Genomic DNA, 24199 nt, shown 5'->3' with positions numbered 1-24199 from the left:
TAAAAAAAGTTTAGCGAGACAAATATCCATGCATCCATCCATCCATTTTCTTAGGCACTTATCCTCACAAGGGTCACAGGGAGTACTGGAGCATATCCCAGCTGTCAACGGGCAGGAGGCGGGGTACGCCCCGAACTGGTTGCCAGCCAATCGCAGGGGACTTCGAAATAAACAGCCGCACTCTGCGAGAAATAACACGATCAAAATGATAAATGGATAAAAATAATTGACTCAAGACGCGACCGTGAAGTTGCAAAAAAACAAAACTTTATTGTCCGTCTCACGTTCACGCCTACAATCCTACAAAAGTGGGCTTCTCTTACAGATTCTTTGATTCATTGCCTACGACACATTCATCTTGTGGTCATGTGACTGTGATCATGCGATAGCCCGGGAGCAGGTTGCGGGGGGGCCTCGCGACACCACACTTATGCACAGATCGCCATCCTGCCTTTTCATCCTTCAACTTCAGCTTCGCGCACCGCGACAATACGACGGCTAAGACTGCACTGACGTCCCTTTTGTGATCGGCTACAGTACGTGATCGTGTGTAAAACTTTACAAATGGTTCACATAGTTTCATCCACATTCTAATCAACGACACAGTGCTTCGCAACAGATAAAAACAAAAATCGACATCAACAGGTTAGCTAAGAAATGTATTGTTGGGATTTAAAAAAAAAAAAAAGACTAAATGTAGCCGCCCAGTATGAACTGAGGAGAAAATGAAGCAATTTTTTTTTTTTTTATTGCTGGGTGGTGGGTTCAAAAGTTGAAATGCGACGGTACGGACATGCTAACATGGCTGGGTGGTCGGGGGTTCGTTCCGGTTCTAAGAAAGGACAAGTGTAGATGGGAACGGGCATGATAATCAATGATATCTGAATCATGGGGCCAAATGTGACACAGGACAGAAAATTGGAAAACAGAGACTTTCGTAACTACTTTGAAAGAAGCGTTCAAAACATAACATTCAACCATAATAAATGTTAAAGATACCAGACTCAGTAAAGGTTTGGGATATACGGCTTTCGATAACATTTCAGGATGAACCTTAAATCCACTCGAACTTTCACTAATTATCTTAATTTGACCTTCTCTAAGATTTGGAATGTCCGTCCAACAATGTTTTAGTACTTTTTTGCACAAGTTGCTGTTAAGAAGCTGAATGGCCAAAACAAAACATGCGTCCCATGGAAATTTCCAAGGTCATCCACTTCTCTAACCTGTGATTCTTCCGGTCTCAACAATGCCAATGTGACACTCCAAGATCTGAGAAGGTCCAATTTGAAGTCTTGCAACAGCCAGGTACCGTTGAGCAATTGCGAGCTGTCGTTTCAAATTGTGAAAAGTGTGATCAAGAGGACTGTCCAAATCTAGATTCCAACTCAACCAGGAGATGTACTGGTCAAGTCCTGCTAACATTTGGAATTTTACAGAAGAGCAAAAACTAAGTTCACCTGCAAATATTAAAATTTCACTCGAAAGCCCAATATCCCTTACGTTTTAGGAGTGGTGTACAATATACCGATGACTCGATTAACTGAGTACTAATTTTCCAAAGAATCAAGGAAAACCAGTCAAATGCCCATCTTACCTCGAAAGTAGCTTCTCCGCCTAGGAGGTCAATTATCCTACATTCGTTTTATGTTCAAGTCCAAGTCTGCTTTCATTTCACATTCAGCGGAGGTCGTCCGGAGATGAACCGGTTTAGTTTTTAGCATTTAGCGCGCTAAGGTGGACCGCCTAACGTGGTGATTGCAGATCACAGTAGCCCCTGACTGATTGGCTGGTTATATTGATGAGGAAGAGCAGCAACAGCAGGAACTTCTAACCATAAAGTCACAACATGAAACTGTCACGGGTAAGTTAGACCGATGGATAATAAATTAAAAACAGACTGAAAAATAAAATAGATTAAAAAAGTGCTCGATTAACACCTCATTGGTTAAGACCTGCAGAAGGTGGTGGTGGTGGTGGGGTTCCCTGTTTAGCTATTATCCAGCGATGAAGCAGGGAGTTGGAAGATCTAATAGTAGTAGTAGTAGTAGTAGTAGTATTGTTTGGGTGTGCGTCTGTGGGTGTGAGCGTGCTACACAATAAGAGGTCCGCGGCGAGGGTGTTTGGGACTCTGGCCCTCTCGATTCTGCACCACTTGCTCTTCCCGGTTGCTGGGGGAGTCCAAAACGGGCCTGTAGCCGCCAAGGTACATCAGACCTGAAAAAGAGATCGTGGTTTAAACCCTCTCCTGAACAAAAAGATGCACAATCACGCGTTTATATCAGTGCGTGTTAGCGGACAAAAACGTAAATGAACAATTAAAAGATCAGATATGCTACATGGACAAAAGTATTGGGAAAGCCCTCGTCAGTGATAATGAATCAAGGAAGTCCCTTCAAAAGTCATTGTCAAATTCTGTTTCTTACTAAATATGTTTTAAGATCACAGCTGAAAATGTGCAAAGACTGAGAGTAATGTTTAGGTTTATCTTAAAACTTTTTTTCCACAGTCTCAACTGCCGGGGATAAAAACTAGCCCAGAGACAAAAGCAAGCTAGGGTGTAAAGTTTGTGGCAACAAGTCCCTGCCCCATTATGTAAACACCAAGTGCCCTTATCCCATGCAGTGGCCATTCGGCACAACGGACCTTTCTGGCCTGTCAATCACTCGTACGATAATAGCCAATCAGATAGCCGCATTGTCTTAACCCCTGCCTTGACACGCCCCTGCCGCCATGTTGTCCCACAAGCAATTCTGGTTGTCAGTAGTGTGCGCTCGGAAAAGTTAATGTTACGAAGAAAATGGTCCTCGGATGTATCTGGGGAATGTGCAATTCTGATAAAAGATATCCGGCTCGGCTCCAAGTGGCTCGGTTGACTCATTTTCCAAAGCCTAAAACACAGTTGACAAAGTGTCTACGATGGATTAAGGCTTGCGGAAGAGCGCACGTACAACCAAATGCTGACAATATCAACAAACACAAGGCTGTATGTTCGAAGGTAAGTGAGGGAGAAGTACCTCTCTGTAGAACTCTCTTGGACAAGTCTGACGCATTTGGCGAAAAACATCCCACAATATTATCTGGAATACACGATAGAGAATCACCTGAAAAGATGTTCTGTTCAATCGCCATTTTGGAAGCTTGTGGGACCTGGCTAAGGGGGCGGAGCTTAAGATGGCCATCGGAAAGGTCCATTGCTTCAGCCTCATTCCTTTTGACCCAAAATTACTACCAGAATAGAGTACATGCTATAGTAGAAACATCTTGTGCAAAGTAAAAGCTTTTATAACTGCTCCGTATTCATTTCCTGTAACATCCCAATACTTTTGTCCAACTGCATTATGGACCCCTCCCCCTAAAAAAAAAAATGGAATCAAATCTACCGGCTTAGCAAACATTGCATACCTAGTCCTCAATATGTATTGGGCACGACTCCTCATCTTTCCATCCAAAAGGAGGCGAGAGAAGGGGAGAAAGGGAGGGGGGAGGAGGAGAATACGGGATGGGAGGAAGAAATAACAGAAGACGTTTTACGACACAAACACACACAGAAAAAGACACCACATGTGACATCTGAGCTAAAAACACACCACGTGGGGAAGGGAAGCAGGTTTGTGTTGGAGGACATCAAGGGCTGTTTTGAACCGAGGATCATCTCTGATATTGACAGAGAACATGCACATGTGAAGCGCACAAGAAATGGAAAAACGTGACAACACGCAAAAGAGGGCGGAAGGATGGAGGGCACGCACAGCTACTAACAAGCGATGAAGCAGCAAAGGGAAGAAATGAAAAAGAGGAGAAGCTCGGAAGCCCACGTTGACGTCAGCCGCTATTCATTCTTCCTCGTGTTAGCCTACCAGGCTAACATCAGAAGTCTCACGTTTTCTCCCTCCCTCCAACCCCTGTTTCTTCACTTCTGGGCGGCGTCCACTCACCGGCGAATCGGCCGTCAGGAGCCTGCTCATTGTCCAAGCCCAAAGAGGGCGTGTCACACAGGGCGACGCCCTGATTGTTATTGGTCAACTCGGGAAACCTGCTCCGCCCACCTGCAAGCGAGGGCACAGGTCAAACAAGAGCAGCCAGGCACAGCGGGAGGGGGCGGGGTTGGGGACAGGCAGGAAGGGAGGTGATCGGCCATGCTAGAATGAAGCAGTGCTGAGCGAGTTGCACTTCATTTATGTTTTTTTCGGAGTAAAGTCATTAAAAATTGCATTTTTCAGTGTTTTGGGATGATCTTTTGCTTACAGATTTTCACTGATCGGGCAAATAGTGAACATTCACTGTATATTGTGTACATTTATGTATAACTTGTGTGTGTGTGTGTGTGTGTGTTTGCTACAGTGTACTGCGGAATAAAACAAACAACAAAACAAATCTTGGCATGCGTAATGCATGACGGGTGGTGGGTGGGGGTGCACATGTTGGCAGTAATGAGGACAAAAAGGCAAGGATGGCTTCGTGATTGGCAGCCCAACACACAAACACACACAGGAGCCATCTGGCAGCGCCGGTGCAGATAAACGCGGGCGCGCGCACGCACACACATTCTGTAGTTACACGTAGGCGTCCACAGCCTGTCAGGCGGAACTCGGTCCCAAAAGAACTGAAAGATTATTCATGGGCTCCGTGAGTGTCACGCACACACACACAAAAAAAAAAAAAAAACACGCAGCCACACATACATAATTACACATCACGGGCTGTCAGATGAAAGGTGACCTTGTTATTGTTTGTTGTCAGTCCTCCGCTGTGTGTTTGTTGGCTCACCATACACACAAGTGCATCGTGGAGCAAATGAAGTCAAACTGTAATTAATATGTATGATATGAAGGCGTAGTATTATACATGCAAATGCAAGCTCGGAAGGACATACAACCTCACTATGCTCTAATCCAAATATGAATTTCCTACTTCTAGTATTGGCTCAAGTATATGACACCAGGGATTCCCAACCACTGTGCTATGGTCCATATAGTAAACTGTGAGAGATTGTCAAGTGTGTTGAAGGAAATCATCCAATTTTTCTCAATTTGCACGAAAATTATAATTTATCAATAAAAAATATTGTATGTTAGTTCATCTGCCTATGTCAGCAATATACAGGGACAGGCAGAAAAAATAAATGCCCTTCTACTAGATGGCAGAAGATACATACTCAATACTGGTATTTATTTATATTCTTTCCTGACATATTTATATATCTACTTGTAGGGACGTGGCATGGTGGATCAGCTGGTAAAGCGTTGGCCTCGCAGTTCTGAGGTCCCAGGTTCAATCCCGGACCCGCCTGTGTGGAGTTTGCATGTTCGCCCCGGGCACTCCGGTTTCCTCCCACATCCCAAAACATGAAACATTAATTGGACACTCTAAATTGCCCCTAGGTCTGATTGCGGGTGTGGCTGTTGGTCTCTATGTGCCCTGCGATTGGGTGGCAACCAGTTCAGGGTGTACCCCACACTCCTGCCCGTTGACAGCTGGGATAGGCTCCCTGCGACTCTCGTGAGGATAAGCGGCAAAGAAAATGGATGGATGGACTTGTAGGGACTTTTTTTGTTGGGTGGAGGGTACCATGAAATTTTTCTGATCTTGGTTTAATAAAAGGTTGGGAAACACTGTACAAACACTTAACATGCATTTTCATCAGGCACTGCTCTGTTGTGTTGTCAACCCCAGAAATGATTATATATTCCATGTTACAAAATTATTTTCATTACCTTTGCCATTCGATGGCGAGGAGTGGTCCTCTTCCATGACATCATTTCCCTAATAAAACAAAAAGTTAGGAGCTCAAACAAATGTATTAATTGAGCACAGATGTGCATCATCACATGCGAGTCACCTCTGAGTCCTGCTCCTCGACAGCCATAGAGTACTTCAAGTCTCTTGACTCCTTGGAAAGAGCGAGAACCACAAGTCAATATTTTCATTTCAACCGAAACACATTACTCATTGTGTCAGTTTCTATTCTATTCAAATGCTATCACGGTGGCGCCTTCAGATAACGAGTGAACCGATGAGTGAGTTTGGTAAATACTGAACAATTAATTCCACCCCCAGTAAACGTTTACTCTCAAACTAACTATAGAACAAAGAGAATCACAAGTTGTGCATTTAAAACAACGTAGCCTTGCCTCAGGAAAAGTCCTCTGAGGTTAATGCTAACAACGATCCAAAACGCCATTCAAATGCTAATAGTTAGCATTGATGCTGCAATTAAGAAAGCAAGGCATATATATAACACAAACAGTGGGGCAACACATTTAGACAACTAATTAACAATAGAGTAACAATACTCACAGGCATATATTCTTTATCATCTAGAAAAAGTGACTTATATTGCAGCTTTTTACTGAATCATTGACAGTTCTAGTAGAAGTAGTCTATTCTTCTTTATTTGGTTCTGTACAGCATTACAGACTATTCTCAATCAAATTACTGCAGTTTTATACTGCCTTGCAGTGGCACACCAAAAGAAGCAGCACAATGTATAAATCATGTATAAAAATGAGTTAGTATGATCACGGAATGCATGAAACTTGTATCTCAAGGCATCACTGTAATTGAAATTAATTAAACCCGTTACTGAGGCGTTAGAACACACCACCAACAAAAATATTTACCCCTTCCAGCTGCGAGGGTCCTCGGCTCTCCGCGGGGGTGTCTCGGTTCTCCTCGCTCAGCGCATCAACTCCCCCCCGGCCCCCCCCGGGCTCGCCGTCCGCCCCAGCCAGGTAGGACCCTGACATGGAGGACATGGTGTCAGTGCTGATGTGGGAGTGCTGCGAGTGGGACGAGGCCATGGACATCACTGACTGGGCCAGGCTGCTGCTCACTGGGTCTGGCAGACACACGGAGACACACATCACCATCCGACACCGTTTTAAAAAGACTTACTCCCGCCACGCAAGACGACTGATTGATGTTTGGCCAGCTTTTCTCCCAAACGGTCTTCCTCATCTGCCAGTTTAATGCCAAATATCAGATCCACTTAATGCTGATATGGCACCAGCTAATAATTTATTCATGTTAAAACACTATAAATTGCACTGAGGGGTTTACTTTCAATATTATGTCTACATTTCAGAATGATGGTGCAACTTCCCCCTTAAGAAGATGGTTTATTGTTACAGTACAGTACTAAAATATGATATAATACTTTTCCTGTAAATGGAAACCAGAACATGTTCGATCCTGGAATCTTCTCCTCGACAGCTTCTGCTTTTGGAATGCAGTATTTGTAGAAATAGATGTTTTTTTTTCTTTTTTGTGTGACGACCACTGCGCATTATCTATCTTTTGAAGATGACTTTTAATTCATTTCAACGGTTTGTGTTACCTTCAGGGGAAGTGATAGTGGAGGAGAGCGGAGTTCCGGTGCACGGCGAATGATCGATGGCGCCGGAAGAAGAGAGAGTAAGATTTTCACTGTCTGGCGTAACTCCACACTGTCAAAACAAAGAAAAAGCAGTGTTATAACAGGAGCTCCCAACCTGACAAAATATCCCCCCAGCCCCTCACCTGAAAAAAATACACACCTCCTTCGGTTTGTGGCGACGGGCCTCTGATTCACTGCAAGACTTCTCATCCTCTTCCTCGGGAAGCACTGAGGAATTCTGGGAAAGCGACCTAAAATATGCAGACTTGTGGTTTGGAATAGCTTGGAAGAAAAAGCAAACAAATATTATAATCATAGGATGAGCGCATAGACTCACTTGGAACTGCTCTTTTTGAGTTTGAGCCCCTGACTTGAGTTGGAATGGTCAAGAGGGGAGAGCGAGCGGGCCGCTGCCGGGTGGGCTTCGCTGCCAAACGGGGGCAGTGCCCCCGACACGTGACTGGGGCCGGAGTGGAGAGGGGGCGCCACGGAGGACGTGGCCAGGGGGCCGTTGAGAGCCTCCAGCAGGGACACGGCCTCGTAACCCGGAGGGATGTGCTCAGATGCCTGCAAAAAAAAAAAGTGGGTGTACTTTAACAAGACGTATGCTGGAACAATTACCCAGGCAGGTCATCACCTTTATGCAAAACATGATGCAAATGGCACAGACACCAGCGCTAACATTAGCATTTACCGTTCTAGTACAAACAAGGCTAAATTGTCTCTGGTTAACAAGACACCATTCTATACAGAATCCCATTTATTTGTAAATTACTGTAATTTCTGGCCTATAGGCCGCGGCTTTTTTTCCACATGCTTTCAACCCTGCAGTTTGAGTTTCGGTGATGCGGCTAATTTGTGCATTTTTCTAACAGGCGCAAGGGGGCACTCGAGCTGAAAAGGTAAGAGTGAGACCGAATATATGTGCCGAGGAAGTGACATTTACCGGTCTGGCCCTGTTAGCACTGTGCTAGCGTGTTACTGCCGTGTCTATGTGTTTTTTACCAGTATGTCTTTTTTTAGCGCTAGCCTTAGCGCGGCGGTGCTAGCTTTAAACTCTCTGTGTACCGTCTTTTTTTGTACTCGCGTTTCAATGTGGGCACTTTTGGCTTTTACACGGCTGCGGCCTATGTATGTACCAAATGCTATTTCCTTTACAAATGTACTGGGTGAGGCTTTTCACCTGGTGCGCTCTGTAGGCCGGGAATTACGGTAACTAAAACTTTTTGCTGTAACACAAATATAGTGCCTATACATATATTTTTGTGCATTTCTTTAAGACCATAAGATGCCTCCCAAATGCCCTGCTCCTTCTAAGGCACAATGTTAGCATAGGCGTAGCTAGCATTGATCACCACCTGGTGGCCGGTCCGCTTGGAACCAAACAGCAGCGCAATTGGGTTGACGCCAGGGAAAGCAGGGTGGTAAACTTTCTAGAACGTACGGAGAAAACTCCAGCTTGAAATTGCCAGTGTTGCAAGTTATCAGCTGATAACGTAAAGCACAGTAGTTTCCAACTCAAGAGCTTTTAGCGATTTATTGTATGAATTGAAATACATTTTATCCATCACTGAGTTGAAAACATGCTAAAATGGCAAATGGGAAAGTCGTAATGTGTGTTTTTAAATCTTACGAAAGAGCGGCAAACACTGAGGCATTATTGCAGTTGCAGACTCAGTGTGTTTTTTTAAGACCTCAAATAATCTGTAAACCATTTAATATCAAAGGATTTTATGAGATGATTTTCCAATGACATGAAATTGTTCGGGATCGGATTATTGCATCTAAACTATAAAAATAGGCATATATAAACATTTTTGAGGGGTAAGGATGTTGACTCTTTGGACATTTTTTGCATTGAGCTCCTGTTCGCAATATTTGAGTAAACAAAACATAGCATGCTGTGTCATTTTTCATTAACAAAGTTAGCTCATATTAGCACCAGAACAGTACCGAGTGTTCCTCAGAGTCCGACGTCTGTGAAGTGATGACGGGGTTAAAGTTGGTCGGTGTCGAAGGGCTGAGTTTCTTCCTCATAGCTCTGATCTGCAGCAGCGCTCTGAAGGCTAAATGAAAGAAAGAAAAAAAAGAATGGTTTGGGAATGTTTAGCAAAAGAGGACCACACATTTGTGTGTGTGGACTCACGCAGTCTGCAGATGGGGCAGCAGTTGGCTTGATAGCGGAGTGTGTCGGCGCACGCGTTGCAGAGACACAGGTGTCTGCAGGGCAGGATGAGCGTGTCGCGTACATCTGACAGACACACTACGCACTCGGCGCTGTTGTCGCTGATTTCGTCGTCGGCGACCTGTGGATAAAAGACAGGTAGTCGCATCAACGCAGGCTTAAGAGGAGAAGACGGGAAGAGCCTTTACCTTTGATTCCTGGCTGTTATACTTGTTCTCTATCCCATAGATCTCCTGTAATAGATAACTCACTCCGTCCACCTGGGAAATGAAAGAAGAAATGAAGTTGCATCTCCAGGGGACATCAAAGCTTTGGAAGATATTTGACAAAAAAGGTACGCATGCTCACCACTTGTTTCTGCTTGAGAGGCTTCACACAGTAGCTGCCATCCATGTGCTGCCGAGGAAAACGACAGCATGAGAAGCTCTACTTTCCGGGCGCATATTCCGCGTCGTTAAAAGACTTTGTTGCGATCGAGCTTACCTTTTCGAACGTGGCTAGCAGTATGTGAGAATGGCCGAGATGTTCTGCATACAGAAAACATACCAACACGACCTCATTTGAAACTCCACCTACAACAACCCCCACATCGTAGCAGAACTCACCATCACCCTCGTCAACCATGGCTTGCACGACCATTGGGAAGATCTCCTTGTCCATATCAAACAGCAGCTGAGGAAAACAAATAAGGGGCGTTATAACATTAAAATTATATCCATACAGCAGAGGTGGGAGCAAGTCACATATATATAAGTCCTCTGTTTCTGCGGCAAAAGTCAACCATGTTTAGTTGAGTCCCTACTAAATTTCAGCCATTACTTGGGTTAAGCAAGTCATAAATTATACGCTCTTGCGCAGACATAACATACCATAATTTCCGGCCTACTTTTTTCACACACTTTCAACCCTTATAATGCTAGCGTTAGCGCGACGGGAGTGTTAGCGCTGACGCTAGCATTAGCGCGGCACTAGCGTTAAACTCTTTCTGTGTACCGAAGCTTATAACCTGGTCCACTCTATAAGCCAGTGTGATGGTCTGAGCGCTCCCGGTGCTGAAAAGTCTTCTTGTGATTAATGTGCATGCGCGTACATTTTGTAAACTTCCGGCCAGTTGGAAACATCTGCGTCCATGGTTCAACGTGTGCCATTCGATAACTTGTCGCCGAGTCTTCAACTTCGCTATGGACGTCTCAGAAAGACGAACACAACGAACGTACAGGTATGTGTATACTTTTGCTTTAAGGTTTGGTTAGGGTTACGGTTAGGATATAACGTAAGTTAGCTCGCTCTATGTAGAAGAAGGGGAACGCGGGGGATTTCCCAGTAACCATCTACTGCGTACCCAGAGATCCCCTGTTAGTAACGCATGCGCATTAGTCATAAGGGGACTTTTAAGCACGGGGGAGCGCTCAGACCGTCACACCAGGAATTACGTTACATTTGCACATTCCTGACTTAGCACTGAGTATGTTTTTGCGTCAGTTAGCTGTACCAACACATTATGAAACAGAGTTTTTAAGAGTGTCAGCAATTAGTAAGAGGACGAACCTCTTCGTCTGCCCACTCGCTGAGGTTGACGGTGTGCGACGGCAGACAGAACTGCTGGCTCACCCCTCTCTTGAAGTGCACCGTCTCCGACTGCAAAGAGCTGTCCTGGGGCAGGTAACTAAAAGGCAAGCAATGCGTTAAGGTCAACCAAAATGTGGATGTGCAGGCTACGCCACTGCAGTCTCTCTTGGAACTTACACAGGCACACCGTTGTGAAACTCCTCTATCGCCTGGTAGTAGATAGTGATGGCCACCTGCGTGTCGGCGTCGAAAGTGAACTCCACGTTGTAGCAAGCCCGCTGCTTTCCTGCCTCATCATCGCCCGGCAACTTTAGGTCCTCGCTGCACCTGCAAGGTGAAGTACGGTAAATAACTTTGCAATAGTTATAATCTTGAAATAGTCTTTTTAAAAAGTTACACTGGAGTTTAATAAGCATGGTATCATTTATCATTGCGTCAGTCAGTCCCTGTCATATCCCAGCAGTGCGCAGGCGGACCTAAATGCAGGACTCCCAGGCAAAGGCATAATGTTCAGTGTGTTTTATTCTTAACAGATGCACAATTACACAGTCCATGAAAGCATGATCCAAAAACCGAGAAACAGGGTTGGATGACTATGAGCCTAAGTAGCGGAGTAACCCGGGATGTGGTGAAGTATACTCACGAACACAAAGCAACGAACTGGCAAATGCCAGTGACCAAACTCCAACTTAAATACCTGGTCTACTCACAGTGCCTCATGCGAAAAAGCTGTGACCGGTGACAGGTCTCGGCGATGACACCGCCCAGAGCAGCAGCCCAGCCATGACCCTCCTGGTAGTCCCCAAGCCTTGCTCATGACAGTCCCCTCAGTTACAAAAATCTCAATGAACTATTGCAGTCTGGTTTCCGCCTTTTCCATCGCACAGAAACAGCACTCGTCAAAATTATCAATGACTTCTTGCTGCCGGCTGACTCAGGCCTATTCACCAGCGTCATCCTTTTTGATCTGACGCCAACGTCTGATACCATCTTTTACAGCATCCTCCTGAACAGACTCCATCACATTGGCATTACGAACACACACACATAGCTCCGATGGTTCAGTTCTTACCTGTCCGGCAGCACCCAGTTTGTTCAAATGAAATCATTTCAATCCAGTCAGTCTTTCATTCCTTCGGGTGTGCCCTGGGGGTCTGTCTTGGGACCCCTCTTTTTTATCACCTCTAGGCTACCTTTTGTTATAGGTAGGTAGAAACGCCATTCTTCCTCCTTCCTCCCAGATTGCGTGCTTCTCTATCTATGAGTCTGGATGTCATCTTCTCCAGCACACTCTCCTTTCAAGCAAACATGAATAACATTACCCGGTCCACATACTTTCGCTTAAAAAACATCAGCCGCTTCCACTCATCCCTCAACCCGCACACTGCTGCTGTCCTCGATCATTGACATGTCAATCTTCCATCTGGATTATTGCAACTCCATTCTATATGGTCTTGTCCACTGCAAAAACTACAGATTCTCTACAACTCTTCCGCCCATATTATCACAAGGACAACTTCCAAACACAGATCAAGTAACCCTTCAAGTCCTATTTCAAGAAACACCTATTCTGGACTGCCTATTCACTTGTGCATTTCCCACATTATTCGCTATTTTATCGTACAATTGCTGTTGGTTACATCCATTACATTAACCCTCTGTTAACCAAGCAGGGTTCCAGGTGATCTGAAATTGTACAACACTGGTGAATAATGGCAAATGCCAAGTCAGTCAACTGGAAAAGGGGCCCTAATGTACCACGTGCCAAAATGCAACATAGGTCAACAGAGGGTTAATGAATATCCAGATGACATTGAAGACTGAGAAATTTATACCTACTTTTAGCCATTTTTGTGCACACAAGAAATAAAATCGCACTGTCTCTTGGTGTTCTCGCTAAACCAGGAAGCAGGCTTCTCACAAACACACTGACAAACGAATACACAGTTCTGTCACTTTTGCTAACAGTTGCGCTTTTGAAACTGAATTCTAAAGCCTCGATTGAGCGGTCGATGCTCATTAGTCAGCACTTCTGCAGGAGGGGTTGTATTACTGCGTACCGTACAAGGCGGAGTGTGTCCTTGCGGATGTTTATAAGGCTCCGTAGTGTCTTCACCGGTTCCTGAGGTGGAGGGGCTGCATATGGGAACTAAAAGCAAGCAAGAAAAAAGAAACAATCATTTGAGTAAAGTTAAATACACACTATGAGATTATGAGGAGTATCCGCAACATTCCTTTCGTACCCAGCACAGCTACTCCTGGTTTAACCTTCAAATTAAAGGATCTACATTGAACAGCATGACTAAAAGAAATTTGCTGTGCTACCCTAGGCGATAGTTATAAGCAGTGGATTAATATTTGATGCATCTTTCACCTAGCTCCCAACTTTATGATCAAACATCCCTTGGTTTGAACTACAAACTTCCCCCCGCTTCTCTTACTTCTGACGGCGAATAAAAGACCCAAGCTTAGCAAGAAACGTGCAGGATGTGGTGCGATAACTCGACACATTGCACAAGCCTCTCTCGTGTGTTTACACGGCTGTGAATGGCGGTAGCGTTACGCATCGGAGGGTCAGTGGGAGTCGTGCCTGTAAAACACGCGCGCTGATGCTGAAAAGGGTCTTTCATTGGACAACAGACCAGGTCTTATTAGAAATTGCACAGCAGCCATTCACTCTTGTTTATATTAAACACCAGATGAAAACACTCAGTTCCTTATGGGAGATTATTTCAAGCGGGAAGGGGGAGAGAAATCTCTAAATATAGCCTGTCCGTGATCATATTTGTAGGAGAGCCAGAGCGCAACAACTCAAGCTGGGTTTATGATTTTACTGCGCCATCTGCTCACAAGCCAACGAGCGTTATATAATCCCGCTTTGAACATCTCATTCAAAGGGAGATGAAGTGAGGGGATTTTTTTTTTTTTTCTGAATTCTGAGCCCACAGGAGGATTTAAATGCCAACATTATCTGGGAGGAAAAACCTACTGCTAATTTTAGTCTCGAGTCTAGACATAAACAACAGTAAGACCGCAAGCCTCAGTTCAAAATTCTCAACTCAACATTCCGGTGACATGATCGAAATGCCATGGGAGAGAATGGTAGAACGCCTCATTGCTTGGTACCGTCTCCCCTTTCATTTGTAATCACTCTGACAGGATGAAAAATTCCTTTAAATTGCAATCAAGGCAGAGTGGGGAAAGCTGATAGACGCTGCAGCATGACGCCGTCAACCGGGATGTTGTGTATGGTACATCAACACTGGATAAATGCTCAGTCACAAAAACACTTATAATTTTTTTCCCCCTTAAATGGCGAGATTAAAACAGGCGTGAGATGTGCCGTAGGTGTGACAGAAAAATTTACAGTGGAGGTGGGACTGCATCAGAGATTAGCCCTGAGCCCCTTCCTGTTTGTGGTAGTAATGGATAGGCTGACAGATGAGGTTAGACTGGAATCCCTTTGGACCATGATGTTCGTAGATCATATCGTGATCTCCAGTAACAATTAGAAAGATGGAAGCACGCACTGGAAAGGAATGGAATGAAGATTAGCCGATTATATGTGCATGAATGAGAGGACCGGAGGAGGAAGAGTGAAGCTACAAGGAGAAGAGATAGCGAGGGTGGACGACTTCAAATACTTGGGGTCAACAATCACAGAGCACTGGAGAGTGTGGTAAGGAAGTGAAGAAACGGCTACAAGCGGGATGGAACAGTTGGGGGAAGGTGTCTGGTGTTCTGTGTGACAGAAGAGTTTCTACTAGGATGAAGGGCAAAGTGTATAAAACAGCGGTGAGGCCGAACATGATGTACGGATTAGAGACGGTGGCGCTGAAGAAACAGCAGGAAGCAGAACTTAAGGTAGCAGAAATGAAGATGGTGAGGTTCTCGCTTGGTGTGAACAGGTTTGACAGGATTACAAATTAGCTCATTAGAGGGACAGCCAAAGTTGGATGTTTTGGAGACAAGGTTCGAGAGAGCAGACTTTGATGGTTTGGACATGTGCAGAGGCGAGAGAGTGAGTATATTGGTAGAAGGGTGACAAGGATGGAGCTGCCAAGGAAGAGAGAGCGACAGGAAGACCAAAGCAAAGGTTGATGGATGTGGTGAGGGAGGACATGAGGACAGTGGGTGTTAGAGAGGAGGATGCACGACAAAGGCTTAGATGCAAAAAGATGACACATTGTGGCAACCCCAAATGGGACAAGCCGAAAGGAAAAGAAGAAGAAGAAATGGGTGAGATCCAACCCCCCCAGGATACCTAGCTAAACCCAGGAATGAAGCACAAATTCCTATTTTTACTAATTCAGCAACAACTTGACCTTCAGTTGGTACTTTACACCTGGCAACCACATTGGGAATACTTACAGCTACTGGTCTGGTCCCGAGGAAGTTAAGGTCAGTGTTTTCTCCAAACAGGTAACCTTCCGGGTGGGTCGAGTCAAACTTCTCCCCGCCCATGATGAAGTGGCTGGCAAAGTAACTTCCTGCGGATGGAGAGGATAGGTAGCAAAATGAATTCAAATGGCAACACGGACCGCCAGATTTGGATCGTAAAAGCCGATAAACAATTCAATGACTTCTTCTTCTTCACAGCTACCTTAAAATAATACACAGCGTGTTTGTTAATCACAGGCAGGAATGACAAGACTATAACAGTAGGCCTCTTGATACATATTTGACAGGATGTGGGAGGTGTGGTTCGAGTCTGGCACGTTCAACATATGTTATAACAAACCTGAGGACTAAAAGAAGACCGCACGAACAGCTCTTGAAGCAGGTAGCTGGATTTGTCATCAGATCCCACGAATGAGATCTGGGTCTGACAGATCAGTTTCATATGCAACCTTCCTCTTCCCCTAACCCTGACAGGATGATTGCAAATGCAAATTTGATTCTGACAGCGACATGTGAAAATTATTATGGTTCTCACGGGGGCCTGCCCACCCATTTATGTATCATCCATTCTGCTTATCCTCACGAGGGCCGCGGGGAGTGCTGGAGCCTATCCCAGCTGTCAACGGGATACATAGGGCACATAGAGACAAACAATCGCAATCACAATCACACCTCGGGGCAATTTAGTGTGTCCAATTAATTTTGAGATGTGGGAGGAAACCGGAGTACCCGGAGAAAACCCACACAGGCAAAGGGAGAACACGCAAATGCCCCATAGGAATTTGAAGCCCGGTCCTCAGAGCTATGAGGCGGACGTGCTAACCAATTCATCCACCGTGTCGCCCCTGCCCACCCTTTCCACCCATGGTTGTCATGGTACCAAAATCTGTACTTGCCATTGGCCAAAATTCTTACGGCACGTTGTGTTCTGGCAACAAGAAATCTTTCTAGCGTGCTTTAAATCTCTTGTCGGTTTTGAGACCGGGGAAGTGGTGTCTTTTGTAAATTATTAATGTGTTTAAAAAAAAAAAAAAAAAAGCACAATACCTCCCGTTTCATAACAACAAAGCCGTTGGCCTCATAAGAGCCAAAAGTCTATTTCAGAAAAAGTAGATTTGATCATACTGCAACAGTTTGACAGCAGCAAAAGCATCTCACAGCGCGATGGATGATGACGCAATTTATTAGTGACGCCAAAGTGCAATCGCGTTCCCAAATTCAGTTGGAAGCTTCTTTGATGTCGATATGAGAGAAATGTTTCTTTCAACGTCTTTCTGTGATCTTTCAAATCGGATTGCAGCTACCCCTGCGGGCTACGGAGCAACCAAACAAAACACACACAGCTCAGTCTGAGGTCCAGGGAACTGGGCTTTAAATTTATACCATTGGTATGTTATTTAGCCTTAATTAAGTCTGCGTTTTGCATCATACATACTATATACTATACACTTATAACACATATATAAGTTGAGGCCGATAGAAAGTTCTCGTAAATGTGTCAATTTGTAGAAAATCATTACAAGTCCCACAAAAAAAGATGAATTACACTTCTATTCCCACATAGTACTTAGCTAAAGCATTAGATCCACATACAATGTCAGGGTTAACTTAAATAACAGTTCAAAATGGTAAAACAGAGCAATGAAATCAAGAGCCGGTATTTCAGCACTCCACCATGCGGTTCATATTTTCTTGCTTTAATTGCCTGATACATTTGTGAAGTGCTGTACAGTAAACTCAACATTATTTACTAACTACTTGAAAAACAACTACATCTGAATAAATATTACTACTAATTGTGAGTGCGACTGCTGTCTGTCTCCATGTGCCCTGCTATTGGCTGGCAACCAGTTCAGCGTGTACCCCGCCTCCTGCCCGTTGTCAGCTGGGATAGGCTCCAGCACTCCCGCGTCCCTTGTGAGGATAAGCAGCCAAGAAAAACGATGGATGGATGCATAAATGAATTATTCATTTCTCTTTAAAATATATAAAAGAAGAAAGGAACATGAGTTCCTTTAAGTCTACTCTGACTGGAAGTGGGTGGGAATGTGCTACATTTACTCAAGTTACATTTTGAAGTAATTGTACTTGTCAGAGTAGTTTTGATGCAACTTATGTTAACTTTACTTGGGTATTTATGTTAAAAAGAAACAGCAACAACTCTGAGGCCAACGCTTTACCAGCTGATCCACCGTGACGTTTTTATTTATCACTGATTGCTTATTTATCTATTATTGCTTGTGCGGCTTTTTCTTCTTTTTTTTTTTACACTTCAATTTTGAGCACTGTTACACCAGTACAACGTAACCACCCACAAAGCGCATTGATATTAATAGCGACCAAAAATGGGGGGCTTTCGACGTTCCATTCAAGCTAAGACCGCCACTGATTGTCTTAACATGAACTGGATGTATGTGACTTGTGAAGGTGATATTTACAAATACATGAGTTCTAAATATTAGAAACAGATCCCAGAATGATGCAATGCATTTAGCAATCATCAATGAATGTTGTTAAATGTATCAAAAGCGCCTTATTATCTTTATAAAGGCAAAATTTCATTTTAATCAGCCGGGTACGCCAGGGTGCTGTGCAGTGTAACAAATCATCAATCCGATGACATGCTGCACAGTAAAATTGCATTCCAGTCAGTGCAAAATACGACTAGCTCGGTCATGCTGCCCTGGAGGCCTTTCTGCCATCGTGAATCCGGCTTGTCAGCGGCGTCTGGGATCATGTGCTCACTACTTTTTCATCATTGAAACTCAAAACACGATCGTACTGCAATAGGCTGACGCTCTGCAGCGTGGAACCGTAACACACGCAAATACACGCACACAAGAGCACACATCGGGTTAACCTGTTGTTGGTGCCTTACCAGATTTCGGTGGGTAACGGTACACCGAATTGGACGGAATATCCACTTCTTCCACGCCTATGTTTTGTCTGCTCGCGAAAACCCCCATCTCCAGTCAAATGACAACAATAACGACCAAATGGACATTCAGCTTCGCTTTCTTAAACCCCTTCGATGATGATTACTTCGACTCATTTAGTCCACTTGGCGCTTTGCCCCTGTGTCTATTCTTTTCCTCGTAAAAAAAAAAAAAAGGGATCGAGTACCCCCCCACCCTCCCTCCACACCGTGGATGTGACCGTCCCGGGGATTAGTGGCTGGTCCGATGGTTGTTTGTCCTCGCCGGTCAGTAGTGGGGATTCCCTTTAAAAAAAAAACAAACGACTTTAATCTGGACTTGAAAAGCACCAGAAAACGGCGATGTATCGATGTACAACCAGGTGGCGGCAGGACGCCGTTTTAAATCAACCCCTCCACCACCTCGGTGCTGTCAAAAGAGGTCTGCGGATCCCGATGACGTCACAAATCCGGACCTTGGTTTTGGCGCAGTCCTCATTCTCTCTCACTTTACTCAAGCCCACCCGCTTGCTCCCTCTCCCTCCAGCTAGCAGCTAGCATAGCCGCCTCATATATTAGCCTAACCCTCCCGGCGAACACTGCTATGCGGGGACGGTAACAAGCACGTAGCACCAACCCCGAGAAAAATAACGAGCTAGCCGTGGGCCACAGAGGGCGTAATGTGAGCTATTTAAAAAAATGACCAAGAAACATAGCTACAGCATGTTAGCTAACTCAGATACCATTCAATTTACCCGTGTGGTAGCTGGTGATCTATTCGACCCAACACTGAAAAGAACAAAGGCTCAGTGATGGGCCAGTGTTGATAACATAATTTTCAGGGGCTGCTGCTAAAAGCCGGAATATTTGTTGCTAAAAAATGGCTACATGACGTTTTCACGTGCGTAGTTACGTGGAATATAACCTCGATTACGCTGAGCCATTTCTTTTTTTTAACCATAATTTATCCAAACCCCGAGCCGAAAATAGCAATAGTACTATCATAAACAACCAGACAAAATATGAAAAAAAACACCAAATGACACATTATATTACTATTGCAAGCTGTTTACATATATTTTTAGGATATTTCTATTGCACAGCGCATTCAAATCGCAACGTATGGTTTTCATAAAGTTATTTGAGCCCTCTGAGTTGCAAGCTGACCTGATTTGTTTTCCCAGACATTTTTAAAGTATTTTAATTACTTACAAAGTGAGTTTGGGATTAAACAGTTGCTGAAGTAGTCTGAGAAATTGCCGAATCTAGCAACAAATGCAAAATTGCTAAAATAACCACATGGGATGTGACCTCCCCGTCAATAGGGGGCAGTGAAGCAGAGCTGGGAGGGGGCAAAGCGCGCGAGGCTATCAGCCAATCAGAGAAGGCCACCACGGGCGGTGGATAAAGACGGAGAGGAACGATCGCTGCCGCCATTTCGTGTACAAGAAGACTACTGTTCGAGTGGTACGGACGCGTAAGTGCTTCAACATTGGGCTCATTTTTGGAGTCTTGCGGGTGGTTTTAGAACCAGAGGCGTCTTTTTATATTGCAGCTAGGAATAGCTGGGAGTGTTTTCGTTAGTGGCCGTCGTTCGGTTCCGCTGAGAAAATGAGCAGCTACGGTAGGCCGCCGCCAGACGTGGAGGGGATGACCTCCCTCAAAGTGGATAACCTGACTTACCGGACGTCGCCGGAGACGCTGCGCCGTGTGTTCGAGAAGTACGGCCGGGTGGGCGACGTGTACATCCCGCGGGACAGGTACACGAAGGAGAGTCGCGGCTTCGCCTTCGTGCGCTTCTTGGACAAGCGCGACGCCGAGGATGCCATGGACGCCATGGACGGAGCGCTGCTCGACGGACGCGAGCTCCGCGTGCAAATGGCCCGCTACGGACGGCCGCCCGATTCCATGTACAGCCGGAGAGGTGCTCCGCCGCGACGGTACGAAGGGTACGTTAGATTAGGGGGGAGCAAAAATTATGTTGTGAAATAAAGTTAGCACGTGCTCAGATGTTGTACTCACTGTTAAGGCGCCATGACTGTTAGGCCGCCATTTCCGGGTCGTCTTTGATGTAATCTTTTGTTTACGTGAATATAAGCGCACATACCGTTTCTTAATTTAACCACGCTCAAATTGGGTTGTTTCACGTTTTTACAGTTTTAAACATTTGCATCCTAATATCTTATACACCGTCTCGTCGATGAGGCAGTACTTTTGCTTGATGAAAATTAAAACTACAAACAACATGCTTTTTGCAGACTATTTTGCGGAGAGCACAAGAAAATATGTATTACCTCAAGTAATGTAAGGAAAAGTCTAATCTGGTTTGACAGGAAACAAAAAAAATGCATAAATAGGCCCAGTGCTCAAATAAAGGCAGCAGAGCATCTCTTTCAACTAATAACTGGTAACCAAAGGTTTATGGCTAGGACGATGAGGTACTGTAACAAAAGTCTTAAGTGTGTCAGTGATTATTTTATTTAAACTTCCTGGGAAACTCATGTGGTGGTAACCAAACACAACCATTAGTATATTAGGGCTCTAACCCTTGATGACAAATAAGTAAAATCAAAGTTAAACTATTAGATTGCTCAAATGCACTACCACTCTTGTGGAAGAAACAGGCGCAATGACATAAAAAAATGAGTAATCTATAAAACAGTAGGTGCAAAGGTTGGAATTGTATCTCGCATAAAAAGAGAAATTGCAGCACAGTCTGCAATTGCTAACGCAGAGTCACCAATTTGTGTTGTAATTCCTCTAAGTAGTCAAGGGTGGTGCTTTTTCAATCACTTTTTAGAATTCACAGATATGACAGAATAGATCATGCATAAGAAAATATCTGGGTAATCAATGGGATGAAATGTTGAATATTGATTCTGAGAATATTTAATTGCAGTTGAACTAAATGTTGATTTTACATGTCCCCTTTAAGTATGCAAGCTTTTTTGAGGTGGGGGGTTGACCGCCACAGGGCAAAATTAAGTGACAAGATGGAATTTCATTGCATACTTGCCCATTTTTAAGGGCTTTGTAAAATTTAAATTTTTCCTCTCTCCAGGCGTTCAGCGAGCCCTCGCCGCCGCAGGCGCAGTCGTTCCAGGAGCAGGAGCCGCTCCAGGAGCCGCCGTCGCTACAGCCGCTCCAGGTCCCGCTCCTACTCCCGTTCCAGGTCTCGGTCCAAGTCCAGGACTCCCAGGCGAAGCAAGTCCAAGACCCCCTCCAGGTCAAGGAGCCGGACCCCGGCGTCCAACCGCGCGTCCCGATCCAGGTCCAAGTCCAAGAGTCGACCCAAGTCTCCGGAGGACAACGGGACGGAGCCTTAGCCTAAAGTCGGATGCGACGTGACGGTATTTAGCGGGATGGGTGGAATGTCAATGAATACATACGTGAACAGATGCTGAGTGTTCTGCTGTCTTGAGGTTGTGTTTTGTGAAGAGAAAAAATTATCATAAGCAACCAAGTCAGCAAAACTGTGACTATTTTAGAAATGCAATAACCAAGATTAATTTTTCTGAAGCATGTGTGTTCTTAAAGTCAATCTAAAACACATGCAAACGAGGGTTTGAATTGGGCTAATGTGAGTGTATATGGGTGTGCTTCACTCCAAACGTTCACCTAAATGTGGAATTCTTTCCTCCAAGCTGCTGAGTCCTGTTTGCAAAGAGAGGAGGAGGAGATGGGGGTGTGGCAGTATGAGAGCAGTTGTAGTGTGTGACCCGCCCATGTCACCTGCCTGTTGCTGGGGGGGCGATGGCAGTTGCTCGGGAGCAGGTCACCCAGGCAACGCTTGGTTGCTCAGGAGCAGGTCGCCACGGCGGTGGTTGCGGGGCTGTCAGTTGGTGTTTGTGGTGTTGGTGAGGTACGTTCGCGGGGCCGTGGGCAGGCGTGCCCGGGGCTGGTGCCCCCCCCCCCCCCTGCCTCCTGTGCTTTGCCCTCCTGCCTCTCAACCCAAAGGTTTGTTTTTAAATAACGTCCAGAGTGCAAGAGTCCTGTGTAGAGCTAGACTTTTGGGAATGTGGTACTCCGGAAGGTGCGTAAACTTCATAACTGAGGTGCGCTCGCACAGTGTTAAATATTTGGGTTCGGAGTTAAGATGGCATCTTTTCGGGTGTTCTCTTGTTAATTCCGATCCCTCTTCTCTTGCAGATTTCTCAGACAATTACTCCTTTTTGCTGAGGACATCGGGATGAGTCTCGCCACGTTCAAGGGGACTCCACTATTGCCACTGAACGCAGACTGAAAGGTTGTTTGGAGCTTGGTTTCCTCAGTAGTTCATCTTGTCCCAAAAAAGAAAAAAGACACCATGTTGGCCGTGTTGAAATAGATTTGTTTTTGTTCCCCGCGTTTAAATTTGATTTCTTTTTGAATTTGTACTTTTCAATAAATGTATGAATTAATTTCTTTTAATGGAAGACCTTGTTATACTCTTTTTCTTGGCAGGAGGTTGTGAGTTACAAATATTGGTTTGTTACCCCCCCCCCCTCAATTGGGGAAAACATGCTGTACGTTTAATCAATTTTGTGAATGTGGCTTCATTTTGTCTCGCCGACTTTTTTTTTTTTTCCCTTTTTTTTTTTTTTCTGTCAACTCTTTCTGTCTGGTTAAAATTTGCTTCCTATGACTCTAACCCTCTCTCTTGTGTATCTTTTGTGCACTAGGCGCAGTTGTGTAGCAGTTGAGTAATGCTGGTTAGCTGTTAAGATGCGGTGCAGTGCGGTGGTGACATGGTGTGGCGTGTTGCGGTGCTGAGTGCCCGGGCACTGTTCCGGGGCGCTCGACCCTCCGCTGCTGTTTACCGGTTTGTAAGCTCACAGGTGTGGCAGATTTTTTTTTTTTTTTTTTTTTTCCCCATCCCCTCCCTCCTCGTCCTGACGACCTCTTGAGTCCCCCTCCTGTGTGCTTTACAGCTCTTTATCCCTTTTTATATTTCCTCTACCCATGTCTGGTTCATCTTTTTTTTTTTTTTTGGGGTCCAGTGTGGCTCACGGTCTAAGGGTTGATAATTTAAGAAAGAATAACTGCAGTTCCAGATGTCTCGTCACACCTTTTTGTGCAACGCATTCCCAGTTAACCTCTTGGATTTTCTTTAGGTGGATGCTAATAAACGTATTTGTTGAAAATGAGCTACTTGCGTGTGTGTGTGTGTTTTGTTGGCTCGGTTAAATGTTTCAATTTTAATGTTTCATTATTTACAACAGTTGAACTGTGATGGCATTGAAGTTTTGGCAGTTTTCACAAAAATAGAAGCCACCTCTGATCTTTAAAGAGAGCATAAATACTGAATGGTGGATAAGATCAAGTCAACACTATACAATAGAAATTACCTTTCATACAAGTTAATGTGTCTAAAGCAACATGCTTGATAATGATCAATAAAATTTTTGAATTGGTTCAATACCCTTTATATATATATATATATGTGTATATATATGTGTGTTAACTTTCAGTTGTGCTAGTCCCAGTGATAGTGATAAAATAGCTATAAATCAGGCACTCCCTATATATGGAATTCATATAAAAAAGTCTCTGATGTAGTTGCACGCACACCTGCCTTTGGTGTGGGTAGCGTGGGATCGATTCCTGAGTTTAGGGTGTAGTCTGCCTGAAGCGAGCTGGGATAGCCTCCAGCTTTCCTGCAACCTTTGTGAGGATAAGCGGCTTGGATAATGACATGACATCAAAATGCCACAGGCCCACACGAAGCTAGAGATGGTACAGCTCATAAAGCTTTTATTACTGTTTGCGCATA

At 44.7% G+C, this 24199-nt stretch overlaps 2 protein-coding genes across 11 annotated transcripts; one reads left to right on the top strand and one right to left on the bottom strand.

The window, feature by feature from the left end:
• Window positions 1-245: 245 nt before the first annotated feature.
• Window positions 246-19764, bottom strand: rnf157 (ring finger protein 157). 5 transcript variants are annotated; one of them, XM_061811353.1, is made up of 20 exons: window positions 18412-18647; window positions 15504-15622; window positions 13193-13281; window positions 11310-11459; window positions 11112-11229; window positions 10169-10235; window positions 10047-10090; window positions 9912-9959; window positions 9752-9823; window positions 9525-9684; window positions 9332-9444; window positions 7716-7945; window positions 7539-7629; window positions 7340-7448; window positions 6624-6841; window positions 5843-5893; window positions 5718-5766; window positions 3939-4049; window positions 3406-3440; window positions 2082-2217 (listed from the first exon to the last, which is right to left on the bottom strand). In XM_061811353.1, the coding sequence occupies exons 1-19, from the start codon at window positions 18497-18499 to the stop codon at window positions 3406-3408; spliced, it is 1962 nt and encodes a 653-aa protein (XP_061667337.1). In that variant the 5' UTR covers window positions 18500-18647; the 3' UTR covers window positions 2082-2217. The 5 variants fall into 5 exon arrangements, with proteins under 5 accessions (XP_061667339.1, XP_061667340.1, XP_061667336.1 ...); XM_061811355.1 differs by lacking the exons at window positions 3406-3440; window positions 18412-18647 and adding an exon at window positions 19660-19764 and having other exon boundaries at window positions 246-2217; XM_061811356.1 differs by lacking the exons at window positions 3406-3440; window positions 18412-18647 and adding an exon at window positions 19203-19594 and having other exon boundaries at window positions 246-2217.
• Window positions 19765-19833: 69 nt separating this feature from the next.
• Window positions 19834-23573, top strand: srsf2a (serine and arginine rich splicing factor 2a). 6 transcript variants are annotated; one of them, XR_009793723.1, is made up of 4 exons: window positions 19834-19924; window positions 20003-20396; window positions 21509-22693; window positions 23109-23573. XR_009793723.1 is itself a non-coding variant. In XM_061811366.1 (3 exons), exons 1-2 carry the CDS (start codon window positions 20059-20061, stop codon window positions 21771-21773), a joined length of 603 nt encoding a protein of 200 aa, XP_061667350.1. In that variant the 5' UTR covers window positions 19886-20058; the 3' UTR covers window positions 21774-21797; window positions 22597-22857. The 6 variants fall into 6 exon arrangements, 2 of the variants coding, with proteins under 2 accessions (XP_061667350.1, XP_061667349.1); XR_009793725.1 differs by having other exon boundaries at window positions 19886-20396; window positions 21509-21797; window positions 22597-22693; XR_009793724.1 differs by having other exon boundaries at window positions 19886-20396; window positions 21509-21797; window positions 22092-22693.
• The last annotated feature ends 626 nt before the right edge of the window (window positions 23574-24199 follow it).

This window comes from Syngnathoides biaculeatus, chromosome 22, assembly GCF_019802595.1.
Source record: "Syngnathoides biaculeatus isolate LvHL_M chromosome 22, ASM1980259v1, whole genome shotgun sequence".
Taxonomy (NCBI): Eukaryota; Metazoa; Chordata; class Actinopteri; order Syngnathiformes; family Syngnathidae; genus Syngnathoides; species Syngnathoides biaculeatus.
Note: the sequence above shows the minus strand (reverse complement) of the source record. Positions and strands in the feature narration are given on the sequence as shown.